This window comes from Octopus bimaculoides, chromosome 2, assembly GCF_046866305.1.
Source record: "Octopus bimaculoides isolate indiv1 chromosome 2, ASM4686630v1, whole genome shotgun sequence".
Classification (NCBI taxonomy): domain Eukaryota; kingdom Metazoa; phylum Mollusca; class Cephalopoda; order Octopoda; family Octopodidae; genus Octopus; species Octopus bimaculoides.
This window is the reverse complement of record NC_142929.1, coordinates 76354166-76375270: the sequence shown is the minus strand read 5'-3', so window position 1 is coordinate 76375270 and position 21105 is coordinate 76354166. Positions and strand designations below refer to the sequence as shown.

Here is a 21105-nt window from a genome sequence, read left to right as displayed (position 1 = left end):
GTTACAAATATATCTGTGGTTTTACATTCTGTGTATCATAGTTAATGTATATATACTCTTGACAGGCATGCTGCTGTGGTTTTTGTCTGAAGCAAAATCTCTTCATAGACATGTTGTATTAAGAAAGCTAACACGCGTTTGATGTTCTTGTGAGTCACTGCTACAATAATCTTTGCCTCACTCTGATATATATTGTTGTTTTTTTCACTACATGTCTATGAAGAGATTTTCTCTCAGATGAAATCCACAGCATCATGCCTTTCAGTGCTGTATATAGGTTAATTATGGTACAAATAGATGGCTATTTTGTCTATTGAGTATTATTTTGAATTATGCTCAATGAAGTTGCATGGCTTAATGGTTAGGGTATTCAGTTCACGATTGTAAGATTGGGAGTTCGATTTCAGTGGCACATTGTGTCCTTCAGCAAGACACTTTATTTCACATTTCTCCAATGCACTCAGCTGACAAAAATGAGTGGTACCTTTGTTTCAAAGGTACTACAGATTCATCACATTCTGTATCACACTGAATCTCCCCGAGAACTATGCTAAGGGTTCATGTGTCTGTAAAGTGCTCAGCCACTTGCACATTCATGAGCAAGCTATTCTGTTGATCAGATCAACTGGAGCCCTTATCGTCATAACCAGCAGAATATTATTCTGAATTATTACACATGCTTGTAGGAATATATTTTATTGCATTTCAGTTAGGTTATTATGCCAATAATAAACACACTGGTTCTATTTCAGTTCTTTTATTATTATTAGTCAATTAGTTGAACAAGTAACCAAATAACCCATCAATTAGTTAATTGTTTAAATGTTAATGAATTCACTAATAAAAAAAAAGTAAAATAGAACCAGTGCATGTATTTGTTATTGGCATAAATGACCCTCCTAAGATACAGCAAAATCTGTTTCAACAGTATAGTAGCTGGGAAACTATATTATCATAATATAAACTATATTGTGAGAATATAGTTTCCCACCTATTAGACTTTCAGTTGTTTTCTCTGTTAGTGAATGTTAGACAGCTGTAAAGTTCTCGGTTCACTGTCACAGTTGAAACTATTTCACTGTTAATTTCTCCTCGAAATATCTATGTGAATAATATTTATTTGTTGTGTTTGTATGTTTATTTCACAGTATTTGCTTCTTGGTGGTGAGGAAGGACTCTTTGTCAGTGAAATCCAAAATTCTTCTTACTCCTTGTACAGTACTCCAGTTAAGATATGTGGTGTTGGCAGTGTTTATCATATGCAGTCTGTATCTTCCTTACAGTTAGTAGTCCTTCTTGTCGGTAAGTAATGTTGTTTGCTTTAACTTGACGAAGATTTCTCTGCAATATTTCTATTTCAAATGGATCCTCTTCTGCTTGTCTTTTCTTTCTCGCCATTAATCAAATCAGTAGGCTCTGTCACCACTTGACCTACTCAGTTTTGTTGCCAAATATTTCTCAGGTGCCTTAGAATCTTCATAGACAGTTCTGAAACTGCTTTAACCAAGATAATGGCCTCCATCATTTAAGATTGGCCATGCATCTCCACATGTACATGCAGTTCAGGGCAAGATTTTTTCTAAGAAGACTGATAATTTGCCCATGTATGCAAATCTCCCTTTTTCACACCACTGACTTTGGCCAATACAGTTTGGCACTAGAGATGTCACAGGAATTGCTGTCTCAACTGAAAGGGCTGTAATAAATACCACAGGATAGGACATCCTATTCAACCCTCCAATAGATCCACCAATTCATCCCCAACATAGATTGGTATTCTTTGATCGATCTTGAAAATCTAACATTAGCAAGATTTGATCTCAGAGCACAGAGAGTCAGAACAAATACCACAAGGTATTATATCCTATGCTCTAATGACTCTATCATTTTGCTGCCTTCACTTATGATGGCTGAAACAAACTGAAGAGGTTTTAAGCTATCAATCTCAAGGAACTTAAGCCCTTTGTCCTCTACAGAGCACAGGCCATTGATGACTTTTCTCCACTGTCCTTGACTCTGGGCTCTCTTTGCTACTTCTCTTCAGTTGGTTCCCACCCTCCTATTTTTACCTCTGGGAGGAGGTGGTCCATATTATTCTGGCCCCTATCCTTTGACCTGTTCGGCATGACAGGGCCTTTCAGAAGCTTACACTCTGGTAGTATAGCTCAGCTCTCATGGTTATTGAAACACACAAGCTACCACACCACAGTGAGGACTGAACCTTGTGGTGGAATTTCAAGGAAGTAGGTGCATGTTAAACACACCTGTTACTAAACTATTAATCAAATGTTTTAATTAAATTCTGCATCATTGTCATTGTCCTTAGAATTGAGTAGATCATCATCATCATCGTTTAACGTCCGCTTTCCATGCTAGCATGGGTTATATATATATATAATGTACTGTTTCATATATATACAATGTACTGTTTTTGTTGATGGTAAGATCAACAAAAAAAATACTCCATCTGGTGAGAGAGAAATATTTTTTAATAGATACATGTTTTTGTGCTACTAATAGTTTCATGTGTTGAGAAATACCTCAAACATATTCACCAGGCACATAATGAACTAAAAATTGAATGAGAGAAGAAACACAAAAAGTTGAAAAGGAAGCATATATATATATATATATATATATATATATATATATATATAACGTGTTGTTTAAAAAATATACTTTATTATATCAGTATTTCATGCTTTTGTTGTTGTTCCTTTGCCATTTTTACACAGACTCCCTGGTTTTGTATAATTTAATCTGTGTAATTGGAACAAATTAAAACCATTTTCATCAATGAGATTATTTAAATCTAGTCAAAGTTCATTGCTTGTGATGGACCAGTGTACTGTTCAGAGGGAAAGCCATGGAAACCAGGTTAAATTCTGGCCTTATGAGCCTTGTGACTCATGACAGACCTAAATGTTCACTGGTGGTGGTGGCACCAGCAGCAGCGATGACAACCATACAAATTCTTCTTTGGCTTTATGCTTATTTATTGTATATGAGCAGAACAAGCTGTTAACCACTTATTCCATCAACTTCTAAGGGAACCTCAGCCTGCTAGAAATAGATACCAAATTCCTGGCATACATGTTGCCATCTTTATAAAAAGTAAGAAACAATACATTGGATAACATTGACTAATTTATTCAAAAAGATAGTCAACATTGGATTATCTTTGGTTAAAGATCTACTCAATGAGATCAGATCTAGGTCTAAATAACAATAACAAACAAATATCTAAAATGTTGGCAGTATCCATTCTATACTAGTAGACTGGGAATTTAGAATTTTAAATATTTTTATGCAAAGTTTCTCATGTTATCTCTCATTGTGTTCAAATTGTTTCAATTTCCAGGAGAAGATCGTGCATTAATAGCAATTAAGAAAAAAAGCCTTAAGAACAAGCATTTCCATAAGTTGCCAAACCAGTCCAACCCTATCCCTTATGACACTTTAGACAAAGTTATCCGTTGTACAGTGTTTGATGTTGGCATGTGGGAGGAATGTGTTTACCTTTGTGCTGGCATGATTGACAGAATTGTCCTCATGAAATACAACCATGGATTGGATCAGTTTTGCGTCCGAAAGGTAAATTGCAATATTGCTATTTTAAATTACATAAATTCATTATCAGACTTGTCTCCTCATTTCTAATTTAAGGTATAGGTATGACTCCATGGTTAAGAAGTTTGCTTACCAACCACATGGTCTCAAGTTCAGCCCCTCTACATGGCACTTTGGGCAAGTGTCTTCTACTATTGCCCTGGGCCAAACAAAGTTTTGCAAGTGAATTTGGTAGATGGAAACTTTAAGAAGCCTGTTGTATAAATGTGTGTGTGTGGGGAGAGAGAGATGTACATATATGTGTGGGTGTTTGTATCCCTTTGTTTTGACATTGTGTAATAGTTGTAAATGAGTATCACTGTCATACAAGCAGTGTCATTCACTTACATATGTTTGGCCATGGAGAAATATTTTGAGAGTTGGAAAAAGAAAGTTCTTCAACACATGCATGCATGGAAAAGTTGACTTTAAAATAATTATGGTTGTTTTGATACTGTCAAGAAGAAAGACTTAATTTTTTTTCTCTCTCCTTTCTATTTCTTCTCAGGAATTTAATATCATTGCTGAACCTTGCAGTTGTGTGTGTGTTGCAGATAAATTTGCCATTGTTGGCACTGACCAGTTTATGTGCATTGATTTTGAAAATCCATCTTTGAAAGGTAAATAAAACTTCTATTCGACTCTAACTACTTGAAACAACTGAACAATAGTTTCTCCCTGAATATATATTTACTTTCTGTAGCTTTCCTTTTCATATAAGCTATTTTTTTCTTTTATAGCATCTCTTCTCTACTCATTTCTACCTCATTATCATTTATATCACTTTCTAGCTTTCCTACCTCTCTAGCCCTCTTGTAAAATGAATGTAGTAATGTCATTCCTCTACAGCAAGTAAGCTGCTCTGTTCCAGTAATTTTCTCTCATGCTTTACCCACTTTCCATTCCTAATCTTCTAGCATAAAGTTATCTACCTGCCATTCAGGGCTCAGAGCCTTGCAAGCTACATGGCAACATCACTAATACTGGTGGTAAAAAACAAAATGCATCTAGTACACTCTGTAAAATAGTTGTTAAGAAGGGCATCCAGCTGTAGGAACCAGTCCAAGCAGATGCTAGAGCACAGTGCAGTCCTTGAAGCCATTGGATCCTGTCAAACCATCTAACCCATGCCAGTGTGGAACATTGATATTAAATGATGATGCGGAGGAGGAGGGAAGATCACTGTTTATGACTCTTTACAAGGCCTCCAAGTCTAGAAGGAGAGAAGGAGGAAAGTATCCTGAAACCGGAGACCCAACCTAAATGCTTACTACAGAGTGGGATCTAAAGGTGCCAGATGGTGGTGTTAAACTAGGTATTGAGTTAAGTCTATTATCTAAATAGGCCTTGGCTGGATTTGAGCTCAGACACATAGGGACAGAACAAATTCTGCAAAGCATTTAGTTCAATTTTCTTACATGTCTGCCAGTACACTAATCTGAATTGGTTTGTTTTTATTGACCTTGAAAGGTTGAAACATAAAATTGACTTCAGCAGGATTTGAACTCGGAGCTAATACCATGCAACATTCTATCCAACACTTTAACAACTTCACTAATTTACTATCCCAAACCATCTATACATCAAACCTTATATACAGACCAAACATTTTCTATATTTTCAAATCTGCTGTTTTGTTGAATTTTTGTACCATTTCTCATCATAAATTTATTATTAACCCTAACATATTCAATGGGTTAGTGCCAACAGATATTTAATTACTGATAATTGATGAGAAACTAGGATTTCACTGCTCAATTTGCCTTATGGGAGGAATGCAATGGAAATTTAATGAAAAGGCAATGATATAGCTATATCAGCTCTCTAATTAAAATCTGCTTTTCAGTTTGTATATAAAAGTTTATTCTGTTGAATATTTTAATCTTTTTGTTATAATATTTCTGTTGAAATATACTAGCTTTGTTTCATTTAATTTTGAAAGTAATAAAGAATTTAGTAAAATATTTATGTTCCAAACATGCACTGGTTCTATTTCACATTTTATGTACAAATTAAATTGGTGTTTGAAACAGGTTAACAGGAAATTTTGATGGAAGATTTTAATTTAGATAACTTTAAAACTGGAAGCTTATACTAGAGAACCAGGAGCAGTCTCAGGCAGGTTGCTATCAAAAGAATTAAGATAATTTTTTTATACACACACACACTGATACTTTACAAAATGATGTTGAAGTTTTACTATAAGCAGCACATTGTTTCTGTATCAACAGCAATATATTTATGATAAGGAATTAAATACCAGTAATATATGGTATTGAATGTCAGTTATGTAACTGACATTCTTTCTAGAGACATAACTGTCTCTAGAAAGAAAAAACTGGCTTCTGAAGAATTTTCATTCAGAACTAAGACACTGAACCAGATACATAAATGATTTAGTCCATCACTCTACTTACTAGGCACGCCAATTCCATTGTTCTACTTACAGTCAATTGTTTAACTTTCTATTGATTCTTATATTTAAATATCTGTGTGTAATTATGAAAAAAACAAATATAATATATTTGTTAATTATTTCAGAATATTTAGACAGCAAGGATCCATCTTTTAAATGTATATATGACAATACAAGCTTACCTTTGAATGTTGTGAAAATTTCTCCACAAGGAGCGCCACTAGAATTCTTGCTCTGCTATTATGGTTAGTAATTTACTTTTATTGTTCATCATGTTAACTTGTGTGTGTATTTTTATTTGTATATTTTTGTGTCAGTGCATAGCTCTTACTTGTTTCAGTCATTGGATTGTGGCCATGCTGGAGCATCACCTTAAAGGATTTAGTTGAATAAATCTACTCCCAGTTCATTTTTTTAAATATGATATTCTGTCAGTCACTTTTTCCAATCCAATAAGTTACTGGAATATAAACAAACCAACACCAGTTGTCAGGTTATTATGGAGGGAGGATAAACACATGCACACACACACACAACACATTTCCACACAGTTTCTGCCTCTCAGCTTCATTCACTATGCATTGATCAGTCCAGGGCCAAAGTAGAAGATACTTGCCCAAAACCACACAGCTGCAAAGTGAGTTTCTTAACCACACAGCTATACTTACACCTAATTCTTCTATTTTGAAAATAATTTTTTTTATTATTTGTTTAACATAATTGTTTAAGACCACAAGCAATATTAATTTACTTTGTAAACTTGATATCTGTAAAGAACCCCTTTAGGACATAAATTTTTCTTACAATTCTTTGTTTTAACAAAGTTCCGAATAATGTCATTGTCTATTTTCATAGATCAATAAGGCTTGACCGAACAGTAACACAACTCTAAATCCTCTAATATATTTCCATCAGTACACATCCTATTAACATATTTGCCTCTTACCCTTATCTACCACCCCACCTACTTCCCAGATGTACATACACCAAGCCTAATCACCATTCCACATAGCTGCACCTATCCCAGAAAAAACAACTTATCAGAGACTATATAAAGCCAAGATAAACCCAAATGTAACACAGTCTGATGAAGGCTAGTAGGCCATAACTTTGATGACATTCCTTTTTTGTAAAGGTATATTAAATATGTACTCTACAAAATGTACAATATGTCTGTGTGCATGTATATGTTTGTGTCTCCTTGTCTTGATATTGCATGATAGTTGGAAATCAATGTCTGTCATTTATTTCCAATGTTTTGTGTAAACATGTCTGGCTATGGAGAAATATTACTTTGCATGGAAACAGGTAAAGGTTGATAACAGGAAGGGCGTCCGGCCATAGAAAATCTGTTTCAAACTCCATCTTACCCATGCAAAAGTGGATGTTAAAACAATGATGATGAGGATACTGCAATCTTCGACAAAACTGGATTGAGAAAATGCTGCAATCATACTAATAATAATTTCAAAGAATTTGCAAATTGTTCTTTTGCAATTTGCAGTGAAGTTGAAATTTTTTTCTCCTTTTCATTGCTAGTGGGATTCTTTCTGTATCAGAAAGCAAAATTATGCTGCTTTTTTGTATTTTTTTTCAACCATTTTAAATTATTTATTTAGATCCAACAAAGGAAATAAATGTGATCTTTAATTTGAAACTGGCAATTTTATTATTCTTTTGTCACAAATAAAACCTTTTTATCTATCTTTATCGTTTTGCACTATTGAAAGTAATTTTTGTTTTTCGTTCTATCTTCAGAATTCGGTGTTTATGTGGACTATAGAGGTCGTAGAAGTCGGTCAAATAACTTAAGATGGAGTGGTGTACCTTTGACATTTGGTATGATGCTAAAGTCTTATGTTTTAGCAGTTATTCATTTTCAACTGAAATGTCTATTTTTACTGTCACTGTGTGTGTGTATACACACACTCTGACTTTCTCATTTTCATTCTACTTAACATTATTATAATAGTAATAATGCTTTTCTCTCTGTTTCTAGCCTATCATGACCCCTATCTCTTTGTCACTTACTTCAACTTTGTTCAGGCCATTAACATCCCCATGAACAGAAGCCAGATAAAGTAAGCAATGTTTGTTATTCCTTGTGGTGTTGTTGTTAAAGTGAATCAAATCCTGCCCCACCCAATAGTGTTTACTTATTTGTTTTCTCTTCATTTTATTTCACTCCTTGTTCTTTCTAAATCATATTTTTTTTTAATAAAGATTTTTAGTTTTACATTTGGAGAATTTGAACTATCTCAGGGCCATATTCACAAGTGATGGGAAGTAGAAGGCTGAACTGAATGCTAGAATTGCAGGTGCTGGCACAGTAATGCACCAGCTCTAGTATTCATATCTCAGAAGAGGAGAGGTTGGTAAAAGAGGCAAACTTGCTATCATCAATTCGGTTTTTCTGCCTGTCCACTTCTATGGTCATGAATGTTGGGTTTTGGCCAAAAACAAGCAGCTGAAATGAGGCTCTTTCAAAGGACCACTAGTAACACTACTTGACAGAGTGCATAGCTTGGAGATCAGTGAATCTCCCCAGGTCAAGCTACTACCTCTCTGCATTGAGAGGTCATTGCTCTAATACATGGATGTGGTTAGAATGTCATTGGAAAGGATCATAAGACAGATTCTTCAAGCCAGGCTAATTGACAGGAGACCTGGGAGTAGACTAAGTGTGAGATGGTTGGATAATATCCATAGTTTCAATTGGTCACACCTGGAAATCCCACTGCTTCTGAAAGGACTCTATGGAGGAGATGCCTGGGGTCTCTACCCCCACAACCTTCCCAGGAACAGTGAGCAGAGATAGATGGATGGATGGATTTTTACATTTGTTTTCTATGTAAATACGGTTTGCATCAGATGCTTGAAGAAATTAATTTTTTTCACAACTCTTCAATCCAAATGTTTAGATGTTTTAATGAACATAATCTAATCTTGAAAGACATCAATTACTAAGCAGTCTAATTCTGTTTCAAATTGCAGTTGTTTGATCAATGCCAACTATTCAATCCTAAGGTAGAAGTGTTAACTGATGCAAATAAAGATTAGCAGCACAATGAATTAACAAAAAGAAAAAAAAAGGAAGTCAAGAGCTCAGACACGCAATTACTGGCATTGTTAAGTTTAGAATGGTTGTATAGTTAAGAAATTCACTTTGCAACCACATGGGTTTGGGTTCAGTTCCATTGAGTGTCACCTTGGACAAGTGTCTTGTATTATAGTCCTAAGTCAACTTGTTAGTAAATTTGGTAAACAGAAAGTGGTATGTGTTTGAGTTTGTCCCCTACTACTTCCCAACAGGTGTTGATTTCTTTGTACCTTCCATAAATTAGCAGTTCAACAAAAAGGTACCAATAGAATAAGTAGTAAGCTTTAAATAAATACTGAGGTCGATTTGTATGACTAATCCCTTCAAAGTTGTGTCACAACATGTCCACAATTCAATGACTGAAATAAGGTACAGTCATCTCACCTACATTAATTTGACTGTCAAAGGTGGCGAGCTGGCAGAAACATTAGCACGCCGGACGAAATGCTTAGTTCAAATTCCACCAAGGTCAACTTTACATTCATCCTTTTGGGGTCAACAAATTAAATACCAGTTTAGTATTTGGGGTCAATCTAATCGACTAGCCTCCTCCCCAAAAATTTCGAGCCTTGTCCCTAGAGTACAAAAGATTATTAATTTGACTGTCAAAATTCAGGAAACTATTACATCTTGACTCTTGTTAAATATAACAACAAATTGGTAGGGATCAACAATCATTCTAAAGGGTGAAATCAATTACTTTCTTTTTTTTTTTTTTCAACAAAATTTGAAGAAAGCTTTTAGAGCTTTGCATACCTCATAAAGCAAAACTGTGTGCTGAATGTATGTTTCTAATGGTGTTCAGAGAGACATTAATTTTCAGACAACTCTTCTAAGAATTGGATTTGCTAATCAATCTTCATTTATTTCTCACTTATATTTACCAAAATTAGTCATTGTTGCATGAAAGTGGCTTTCCTTACACTTTGAGTTAACTTTAAGGTTTTACTGACTGGACCTTGATCTACTTCACTCAATTCCTAGTGGTTATTAACATATTCGTTCTGACTCTTGAGGTATGAAGTCAGTAGTAGGATTTGAGCTATTGATTACTGGCTGAACAACTGGATACAACAGTTCAATAGATTTAACTACTCAGCTATAAGTTTGTTGATTTCAAAGAATTCTTTGGTATCCAGTAACTTTTTTTGAATATGAAATTCTCTCTCTCTCTCATTCATCTATTTTTCTTCTTTACAGAGGAAAGCAAATGTCATTTGTAAAAGTGAGACCTCGTTATCTGGGTAGGGCTCCAGGGATGGGCTCTGCATTTTTCGCTTACATCTGCCAGCAACGTACAGAGGTATTGTGTTTGCGTGGTGGCAATCATGACCAGGTTCAGCAGGAAGACAACTGGGACACTGATGTAGATCCTGATGATGATGCTCTTCCAGGGTAAGTTGAAATTATTTTATCTCTCCCCTTTCAAAGTTTGGCATCAAACTTTGAGGTTAGATTGAAGTATCAGTTCTTGAATGTTTAGGATTGGATTCTTCATACAATCCTTTGTTTGTGATAATCATGTTATGAAATAGAAATTTTTTTACTATCTATCATTGAGGGAACATTCCCTTAAGTTCATCATCATCATCATCGTTTAACGTCCGCTTTCCATGTTGGTATGGGTTGGATGATTTGACTGAGGACTGGCAAACCAGATGGCTGCACCAGGCTCCAGTCTGATCTGAGGCTAATGCTTGTTTAAAACTATCTGCTTATTGAATATAGGTGTGTGTGTATGTGACAACCTCAGGATGCTTAACCTTTTGTATGAACTGACAAAGGACCAAGATACTTGGCGCCTTGCTGTACTCAAGAAGACCCATCCTCTACAGTAGAAGTGTTAAGGCCACATTCCCTGATGAAGAGGATTGGTCTGCAAGAGTCTTGTGCTGGTACCATGTAAAAGCACTCATACCAATGCCATGTTAAAAGCACCCAGCACACACTGTAAAATGGATGGTATTAGGAAGGGCATCCAGCTGTAGAAACCAAGCCAAATCAAACTGGAACCTGGTGCAACTCTCTGACTTGCCAGTTCTGATCAAACCATCCAACCCATGCCAGCATGGAAAATGGACGTTAAGGGATTATGATTATACACACACACACACACACACACACACACACACACACACACACAACAGACTTCTTTTTATTTCTTCCTACCAAATATACTCACAAGGCTTTAGTCAACCCAAGGTATAGTAGACATTTGCCCAAAGTGCCACACAACCTAAAATCACGTGGTTGGAAAGTGAACTTCACCACACAGCCAAGCCTATATTAATAATGGTGAATGAATGTATTGTTCATGTTATTGACATGTAATCTACTTGTAGCAAAACTAAATTGGACATAGTAGTAGCCAGCTGTCCACTTTTTGTCTTGACTGACTGGATTCCACTTCTCAATATCCAGTTAGATAATACAGTTTGCCTTTATCTGGAGCTCAGTAAATTCTTGATGCTTGTCTTTTATTGATCACATTTCAACTACCAAGCAGCCAACTCTGTACGTGTGTGTGTATGTGTGTTTCCAATAAAATAATTAAATAGCATTAAATGACAATTTTGTTCTCAAGTGAACTGAAATAGAAACTATTGTTTCTGTTTAAGTAGGTTGGCAGAACTATTTTTGGCAGTAAGGGTGAGAGGAGAGAAGGGAAAGATGGTTATGGACTTATTGTCTCTAGATGGTGCTTTCTGCTGTTGCATCTTCTATTATATGTGTGTATCTTTTACTTTCTCTCTCCCATATATATATATATATATATATATATATATATATATATATATATATATATATATATATATATATATAGTTATGCATGTAATTTTGTTTTCCAACTTCTTGGTTTTAGGTTCAAATCCACTACACTACTATAGCCCTGGGCCAATTAAAACCTTGTGAATGGATTTGGTCGATGGAAACTGAAAGAAACCTGCTTTGTATTTGTGTTTGTGTGTGTGTGTGTGTGTATGTGTGTGTGTACCTCTTTGTCTGTCTTTTACTATTCAAGCTGTAATTTTCAGTTCATTTTTTTGTCTTAATTGTTCTCTTAATGAAAATTTCACATTGAGGACTGCTATTTCTCAGGTTTACACATTATAGAATCTCTAACTGAAATACCACTGTGCATTTCATTGCCTACAAAATTCAAATCAATTTCTTTTTTTTGTTTTGTAATTAAACTCTGGCAATTAAATGAAACCGTTCTTGTTTCTTTATTCTTATACCTTGATCCAATTATCACCAACTTTGTGCCCTGAAATGACTTTATTATATATACTGCTAATATTGCTGTATCTCAGCTGATGATGAGAGAACTGTACCTCTGCTTTTGGCTTTGATAACACTGTAGTTCTACTGTTGGCAACACTGCATTCCCGCTGTTGGCGGCACTGCATTTCTGCTGCTGGTAAGATTGCACTTTTAATGCTTGGAGCCAACAGAGTTGCATTCTGTTACTGCCAGTACCATATTTCTGTTTCAGACAGCTTTGTGTCTCTCCTGCTGGCAGCAATATTCTTTTGAAACTACCTTGCTTCCATTGCTCTCTTTCTTTATTAGCAAGTCCACAAGTGAAAGGATTGATGAAGCCACACTGTGGGTGCTTCTTTCTTGGCCCCTGTCAGCATATCCAATTTCAAAAGAGAGGAAATAAAACAACTCTATGTGACTGATACTTTATTTATCAAGTCCAAAAGGATAAAAGACCAAATTGACCTTGGTGAGACTTTGAACTCTGAGCACAGAGAGAGCTTGAACAAATACCATGAAGCATTGTATCTGACTCTCTATTGACTCTGCCAGTTTGTTGGCTTTTTCGGCTCCACTGCTGATAGTGACTTTGAAGTGACTATTTTGTAGGATGTTTAGTAGTGACAGATTAATTTTTTACTAATGTTAACAGCAAGCCTTGATATGTCTTTGACAAACTTAATCTGGGATCTGTTCTCACTTGGAACTGCTTCACTTATGTCCCTTGATGAACTTAAGAGGAATCCCATGTATTTTGTATTTCCTTTTCTCTAAATGTGAAGATTCCTGTCATCCTAGACAAGTTTCTTGCTTTATGACTTTATGACACCAAACAACCCGATCATCAATACCCCTGACTTAATTAGAAAAGGTTATTGTGGAATGTATATTTTCTATCTTATTCAAAACAGCAATCAATTATGTCTCTGAGAACATAGAAGAGGTATGTTTATTTTCCTGTTGAGCACCATTTGATGTTTATAGTATTTTTGAGATGAGTTTTGAAACTCAAGTGTTTCCTTCACTAGTTTGTATCACAAGTTCATTGAATTTTTTGTATTTGTTATCAAGGAACAGACTTGTGTGGTCACCTCAACTGCACCAATTATTTGTGTATCACTATTACTACTGTTGCATGTTTGTATTTATTACTACTCTATGTTGTGACACTGTGTTAGACTTGAAGCACAGTGAGCTGATACCTTTCACAGCAATGATTTTTCATTCACCTAGTTTAACCCTTTTGTCCTGAAATTTATTTTGAAATACACTGTCTTTGTTTCAATTAATTTTGATAATAATGAAGGTGAAATAAACATTCTAGTTGCTCTGCCCCACACAGAAACTGCATGAACTCCTCATGGGTTTGCAAGCTCTTTCTGAATTCATTGCAGTGTTGGAAACTTCCATATCATCAGCAGGCACCTCAGAGTCACAAGCATTTTGCCCCTTAGCCTGAATGCTTTGCCTGCAAAAGGGTTCCATCTGCAGTCTCTTGTCAACCACAGCCACTAGGAGCTGGCTTCAGCTACCATGCATATCTCCATGGAGGCTTTCTTCAGCTACCATGCATATCTCCATGGAGGCTTTCTTCAGTTGTTTAGTAAAATAACTTTGCCATTATTAAACTGGTATTTGGAACATTAATTAACATGAAGTTTTGATCAAAGGTCTTGATTTCGTTCACTTTAAAACAAGATGTTTTTATCATAAAGCCAGAGTGGCCTCAGGTAGGTTAATGAAGAAGCACAGGTATTTTTCTGTTGTATAGATTAGTATCTTTTCTTTTCCAGTATATATATGTGTGTGTGTTACACATTACACACATAAACACATGTATATGTGTGTTTATGTCTGTGTAATTTACTCTTTTTTTCTATCTGTGCATGTGTGTGTGAAATTTTTATCATTTTAATGTCCACTTTTCCATGCTTGCATATTTGAAGGAAGGATTTACTTGCAATTTTAAAATTTAAGTAGTTGGTTACTGGTTACATGAAACCCACTATCAGAAACATCCTGTACTTCCTTGCTGGTATTACCCCCTACTAATATCAAACAGGAAATGACCAGTCAAGATGACAGAAATTACTTCCTCCATGACATAACCCCTGGCTCAGTGACTGAAGTTGAGAAGCTTTCCCAGCCATGTCCAGCCCTGACAACATCTGAGGAAGAAATGAGACTGAAGCTCTGAATGAAAATGCTTTAGAACAACCCTCTTGCAATTGACATAAGAGCCCCCTTCCCTCCTTCCCTGGCTCAGAAGCACCATAGATTCAATGGAAAACACTCAACCACCTGAGGACAAGAATGAGACAATCGTGAGTTGCTTTGGGCAGATGGGGCTACAAGAACAACCCAACTATCTCTGAATGTGGAGATACTGACCATATAGAGCACTGCCTTGTCTGCCCACACTACCCAACCCCTGCAGCTCTAAAGACCTTGCAGACTTCAATAAAAATGTAAAGAACTGTATAAAGAAATGAGAAACTGTCATATACCTTTTATGCTTTTGAGAATTCAAAGAAGTAAGAAATCCACTTCCAGCTTCTATTTATGTTCTGGTCATTTCCTCATACATGATATAAAGTTTTCTCACTTCTTTTACTGGTAACTACAGGAGTCATTTCCAGTCTAAATAGATCATAATTAGATAAAGAGAGATTGATCTACAAGGCTGTAATGTAAGTAGAAAATTGAGCCCATCAAATTTATCATTTTATATGTTCTATGTTTTATTGGTTTCTTATTTGTCATTGAAAAGAAGACTAACTTCCTTAGCAATTTCCCATTAAATTTTTATTTTCATCTTTTTTCACCTCCCTTGTTTCAGTTCCCAAAGACATGTACGTTTTGTCAGCCCTGAGAAAGCAAGGCGCATTAGGAAAAGTAGTTCGTGGTCTTCATTCGATGGTCTTGAGCCCAACTGCACCAGTGCCTCGGAGTCTTCAAGCTCTTCTCAAGATGCCCGACATTTGTATGCAACAATTAGGAAAAATGGAATGAAGAATCAGTACCATTACTGAAATCAATACATCTTCAGCATTTGGACTATTGATACCCCACTACTTTATTCATGATCATCATTGAAGTTATTTTTTTGTCTGCATTGGTCTGTTTTGAGGTTCTTTTTCCTTCAATTAAGATTGTACAGTGTTGTAAATATATCTCCTACTGTCTCCACATTCTGTTCACTTCAAAGCTACATTTTATTGTCCCTCTCAGTTTCAACTATTTTCTCCATTTCAGTCCCTTTAAGCCAAAAAAAAAAACAACAATAACATCAATAATAATAATAATAATAATAATAATAATACCAACAACAACAATTACAATAATGATAATGAAATAGAGTAAAACGGAGCACAAAGTTCTTAAAAAATTAGTTTATGGTAATTACTGCAGTTAATTCCAGCTTTTCGAGTTTTCCTTTTAAATCAATTTACTCTATCATTATCCTTAGCTGTTTGATATCATTATCCTTAGCTGTTTGATCATTAAATATTATAATGTGCATTGTCGATCATTGACAGGTTAATATGCCATGTCCTAGGCTGCTTGTGACATGCCATGTTTTATGGCTGCTTGACAAGCATTGCTTAAGCAAAAGCCAAGTGATAATTAGAACTATATTTTAGATAATTCTACGTTATGTAGCATTTTATTAGTTAGGTATGATGTTAGGTTCATGCACCATATTTTTATTTTCTAATTTTGATCTGTGATGAAATAACTCTACTTGAAACACTGGTCATTTCCTCATACATGATATAAACACTGTTCTCTCTTCTTCCATTGGTAACTACAAAAGTTGTTTCTGATCTAAATAGATAATTAGATAATGGAAGATTGTTCTACAAGGCAGTAATATAAGCAATAAGTTGAGCCCTGGACAGATATATTATTTGTTTTATATGTTAGATGTATTAATTGTTTCTGAGCAGGTTTAATATGTTATTTCAGTTGACATGTTATCAGTTTGCAATTGTGTAATGCAGTGACTTTGCAAACATATAAAGTTATTTGTTGTCTCTGTTTAGTATTATTAAATCCACTTGATAAGTGAGTCCAAGTCAGTTGACCTCTGGAAAGGAAGTTAGCTTTCAGAAATTGTCACTTGAAAGACACTGTCAACACTTGATGGAAGTAATGAGATGTAAACTCCCAACTTGAGAAATGTTAATGTTATTTTTAATTAACCATACAAAAATTATTTACTGTTGCCATGAGAAGTCAAAACAACTTATTGGGGCTATTTGGTTGTTTTCTTTCCCTTTATCATGACAACACCAGTGCTCTGAGATGCCAGTCAATTCCAAAAATAGTCCAACTCTTTTAAATTATAGAAGGCAATCCAGAATCCAAATGAAATAATGATGGTCTATGTCAGCTGCAGTTAGTTTGTAGAATGGGTTCTTAGAAGAATTTAATTAAGTTCAGTTGTTATGAGGAGTGAAATAACCAGTTTATATGTTCATTATGATAATATATTCCTTTCTAAAAAGACAGCAAGAGCAAGCTGCCTTATTGCTGAAATCCTTAACCCTTTCGTTACTGAATTTATTTTGAGATGCTCTGTGTTTCCTTCAATTACTTTAAATATAACAAAAAATTTAGTAAAATAACTTAGTTATCATTCAGCTAGTGTTAGGAACATAAATTGTGACTAAGGTTTGGTGGAAGATTCTAATTCAAAACTTATGAAAATAAGACATTTGTACTCAGAGCCAGAGCTGGTTTCAGCCAGGTTGGTAATAAAAGGGTTAAGTTGAAATGAAGCCTGACTCTTTGTAAATGTTTCTTCATGGATCTCCAGCAAGCCAACTCCTACTAGTATGGAAAATGGATGGAAAATGATGATAGGAAGAAAATCCTTTGGTAATTACAGATGGAGGCCCTTAAATTTAACCCTTTAGCATTCTCATTACTCTTTCAAATATAATGCTTATTTATTCACATTGTTTTGAATTAATCATGCATTATCTCATAGCTTTGAGATTTCGATGATGTGACTGTTTATTTTTAGAATGATATTGCAGGGTAGGTGTGAGAGGCCAGATCTGATAAAATATTTGAGTTAGATATGGCTGGTTTAAATGCTAAAGGGTTACAGCTGGAATCTTATCATGATCAACTTTGACTTTCGTTTCCTCAGGGGTCCATAAAATGAATTATCAATCAAATACAAAGTCAATTTAATTAAATCTTATCCCCAGCAGCAAAGTTAGAAAGTGTTAATTATATTAATAATCATACATAAAAATTTTTAGATTGAACCAGTCTCTTTTCATCATTACCATCATCATATCAGTGTTAATTTATTTGAGGCAGCAAACGAGCAGAACCAATATGTTCTGAATTCACATCCTGCCGAGGTCAGCTTTACCTTTCTTCCCTTTGCAGTTGATAAAATGAAGTACCAGTCAAGTACTGGGGTTGATGGCATTGATTTGTCCCCTCCCCTCAGAAATTGCTGGTCTTGAATTCTGCAACTGTCCCATTCAGTGGGTAATGTTATAATTTCAGTCACTGATATATGCCATGGAAACTAGGTAACTGGCCTTATAAGTTCTATGCCTCAAGAAAATCTAAATAAAGATTTAAGGACACCTGCAACCCTACCTTTTCGTACATGATAAATACACTATCTTTTCACTCTTATCATTAATAATTGTTATAATTGTTCCTAGTTTAAATTTGTAATATCAAACTTCAGTGAGGGATGGCAGCTAAATGAAACTTTTGTTAATGAGTTTGTTGAAGTATATTGGATAATAATGTCTGTGGATTTAATAACCCAAACAGATTTACTTAGTTTTTTTTTTTTTTTATGATTTTTAAATTGAAGGTGCATGGCTCAGTGGTTAGAGTGTCAGTCTCATAATCATGAGGTAGGGAGTTCGATTCCCAGACCAAGCTGTGTGTTGTCTTCTTGAGCAAGATACTTTATTTTTATGTTGCTCCAGTTCACTCAGTTGTAGAAATGAGTTGCAACGTCACTGGTGCCAAGCTGTATCGGCCTTTGCCTTTCCCTTGGATAACATCAGTGGTGTGGAGAGGGAAGGCTGGTATTCATTGGGCAACTGTTGGTCTTTCACAAACAACCTTGCCTGGACTTGTGCATCAGAGGGTGACTTTTTAGGTGCAATCCCATGCTCATTCATGACTGAAGGGGGTCTTTACCTTAGAAAGGGGGAAGAACACTATGCCATTGCTGTGTTGTTACTTCTTTCTAGTTTCTAGTTATATTCTCTACTTGTCACATACTTTTACACATTTAAAAATGTTGGCTCTGCTCAAACATAGTTATACTCTTTGACTGGTTTCGACTACAGTTGACTGTGGCCATGCTGGAGCTATTCAATGTCTGGAAGTGTTTCTTATGGAATTGACTAGAATGTAATAGGAAAACACCCCTTATTATGTCTCCTAGAATTATATAGAGAATGTTAAACATACCCCCAATAACTCAAAATTTAGCACAGTCTTGTTCTCTTCATGACATTTTATCAGGATTTCAAGGATTAAAATTACACCAGAATAGGACTTCACTTTTGTTACTTCCCAGTATTATTATTTTGATAACTATTATATTCTATATTAGTTAGAAGAAATGTTGTTTTCAGGTTTGGTGACAACACGTCTCCTCAGATCTCAAGATTCTTTCTTAAGATTCTTGCAGTTTTCTGCAGGTTGGCAACTGGAGTCTCAATTCAAAAATCTTTCACTATTATTATTATCATTATTATTATTAAGTGTTAATTCAATCAAAAAGTGTCATTTTTGGCCACTCCATAAGATAATGGTTCAGATTGAGGAAATTTGCTGACCTATCTTTTCGTATTTATTTGTGAATCAGAGAGAACCCTTTAACATCATCCTGACAAAACTGTTTTATAGAATTTCTCACCTGAGCTGTATTTAGGTTTATTCATGTTTAAGGGAAGTGACTGTTACTACTTTAGACTAGTATCATTATCCTTTTGTCATCACAGGTTGGAAAAAAACGTATATAAGAAAGAAATTGGTTGTAAATAAGATTTCACTTAAATTATATAACACTGAAAACTGGAGAGAAAATATTAAAATATTAGAGCCAAAATCACATTAAATGACTTGGAAAGGGGAAGGAAGAATGCTCTGCCACTGCTGTGTTGTAACTTCTTGCTAGTTATGTTATCTACTTGTCACATACTTCTACACAGTTAACCCTTTTGTTATCATATTTCTCTTGAAATATGCTGCCTTTGTTGCCAATTTATTTTGAAAATAATGAAGAACTTACTGATATAACCTTATTGTTATTAAGCTGGTGTTTGGAACATGAATTAAAATGGAATTTTGGTGGAAGGTTTAGTTTAGATCACTTTAAAATGAAGAATTTATGCCATAGAACCAGGGACAGTCTCAGGCAGGTTTGTATCAAAGGGGTTAAACATGTTCTATGATAATTATAATTTTTAAGAAACCGTCATTTTGTTGTTGTTTTACAAAGAACATGACAAATCGTTGTGTGTTTTCTACTAATTTTTGCAGTGGCAACATTTATTAGTCCTCTTCCTCTTTCACTTCCCTCACATAAATGTGTAAATAGTTTCTGCAATCTAAGCTTGGTGTTGTAAACAAAATTTCAACCCAGCATTTGGTGGGGTAGGGGGAACATTTTGTCAATTATTGTATTCACTGCTCCTCATATAAATGTATAATTTGTCACAATAAAATCACACCAACATTTATTGAATGAAAGATTTTTGTGGGGCTTGTTTGTTTGTTTTTTCTATTATATTTGAATGTCTACTGGGATCTTGTTCAAAACGGGGGCACCAGTATTTTCTTAACGAAACACTTTGAAACTTGGGACACTGGTAGAATGTGTCATATAAAACATCTTTTTCTCTTAGTCTTCTTAACAAAAAAACGTACATCGCAAGTTATTTCATGTTAAAGTTGTCGTATTTCAGTAATTTCAACCAATCACTGACGTCTATTCAGCTGAATAGAGTTACTGCTGGCCGGTCATAAAAATGTTATTCCCTGTGACATATTTCATCCGGTTTAATCGTAATTTATACGCATATATTGTTTATATAATAAATTACGCTGTGCGTATCTATGTGTGTAACAATTTTAGAGTTCGGATTCTAGAGTTAGGGTTAGTTTTAGGGTTAGGGTTAACAGTCTAGTTAATCGGAAATGTCAGAACTAACGGGGATTACTACGATATTCACCGTTACAGCGCTAACTGTTTTCAACTGAATAGACGTCAGTGATTAGTAGAAATTATCGAAATAAGACAATTTTTTACATGAAATAAATTCGAATACAAAAATTTTTTTCTGTTCTATAACACAAAATAGATAAGTATACGAAGTTTGAAAGTCTTTCGGTACCAAAAACACTACATAAAACATAAATGAAAACTGGTGCCCCCGTTTTGAACAAGATCCGTCTACTGTTATATTTTAAATGTAATAACTTTTTCTCTGATTTGCTAGCTTCATGTATTTTTAATCTGTGCAGACCTTCTATATTCAGTTCTAACACAGGCATCATACAAAGTGCCCTTTCCCCTGAGGGAAATAATCTTTTTGCCAGTAATGGTTATAGCTCCCGATCTGTTTTTCTTATCCTGTTTTCTATACTTTCTGAGCAACCATCTCGTCTGCTAATTTTGTCCCCTGGGTAACAAAAACCAAAGCTATTGACTATT

General features: G+C 34.9%; 1 protein-coding gene across 22 annotated transcripts in view; it reads left to right on the top strand.

The window, feature by feature from the left end:
- Window positions 1-20141, top strand: part of LOC106874645 (citron Rho-interacting kinase) — a 351869-nt gene extending 331728 nt beyond the window's left edge. For 16 of the 22 annotated variants that reach the window (XM_089347064.1, XM_089347057.1, XM_089347060.1 and 13 more), the window contains 8 exons: window positions 1149-1302; window positions 3362-3594; window positions 4118-4229; window positions 6151-6270; window positions 7784-7864; window positions 8025-8106; window positions 10326-10520; window positions 15229-20141. In XM_089347064.1, coding sequence (XP_089203190.1) covers window positions 1149-1302; window positions 3362-3594; window positions 4118-4229; window positions 6151-6270; window positions 7784-7864; window positions 8025-8106; window positions 10326-10520; window positions 15229-15421 — 1170 coding nt within the window. In that variant the 3' untranslated portion in view covers window positions 15422-20141. Of the gene's footprint in view, window positions 1-1148; window positions 1303-3361; window positions 3595-4117; window positions 4230-6150; window positions 6271-7783; window positions 7865-8024; window positions 8107-10325; window positions 10521-13300; window positions 13333-15228 lie in introns of all 22 variants that reach the window. The other 6 variants (XM_089347061.1, XM_089347062.1, XM_089347056.1 and 3 more) reach the window with 1 other exon arrangement.
- The last annotated feature ends 964 nt before the right edge of the window (window positions 20142-21105 follow it).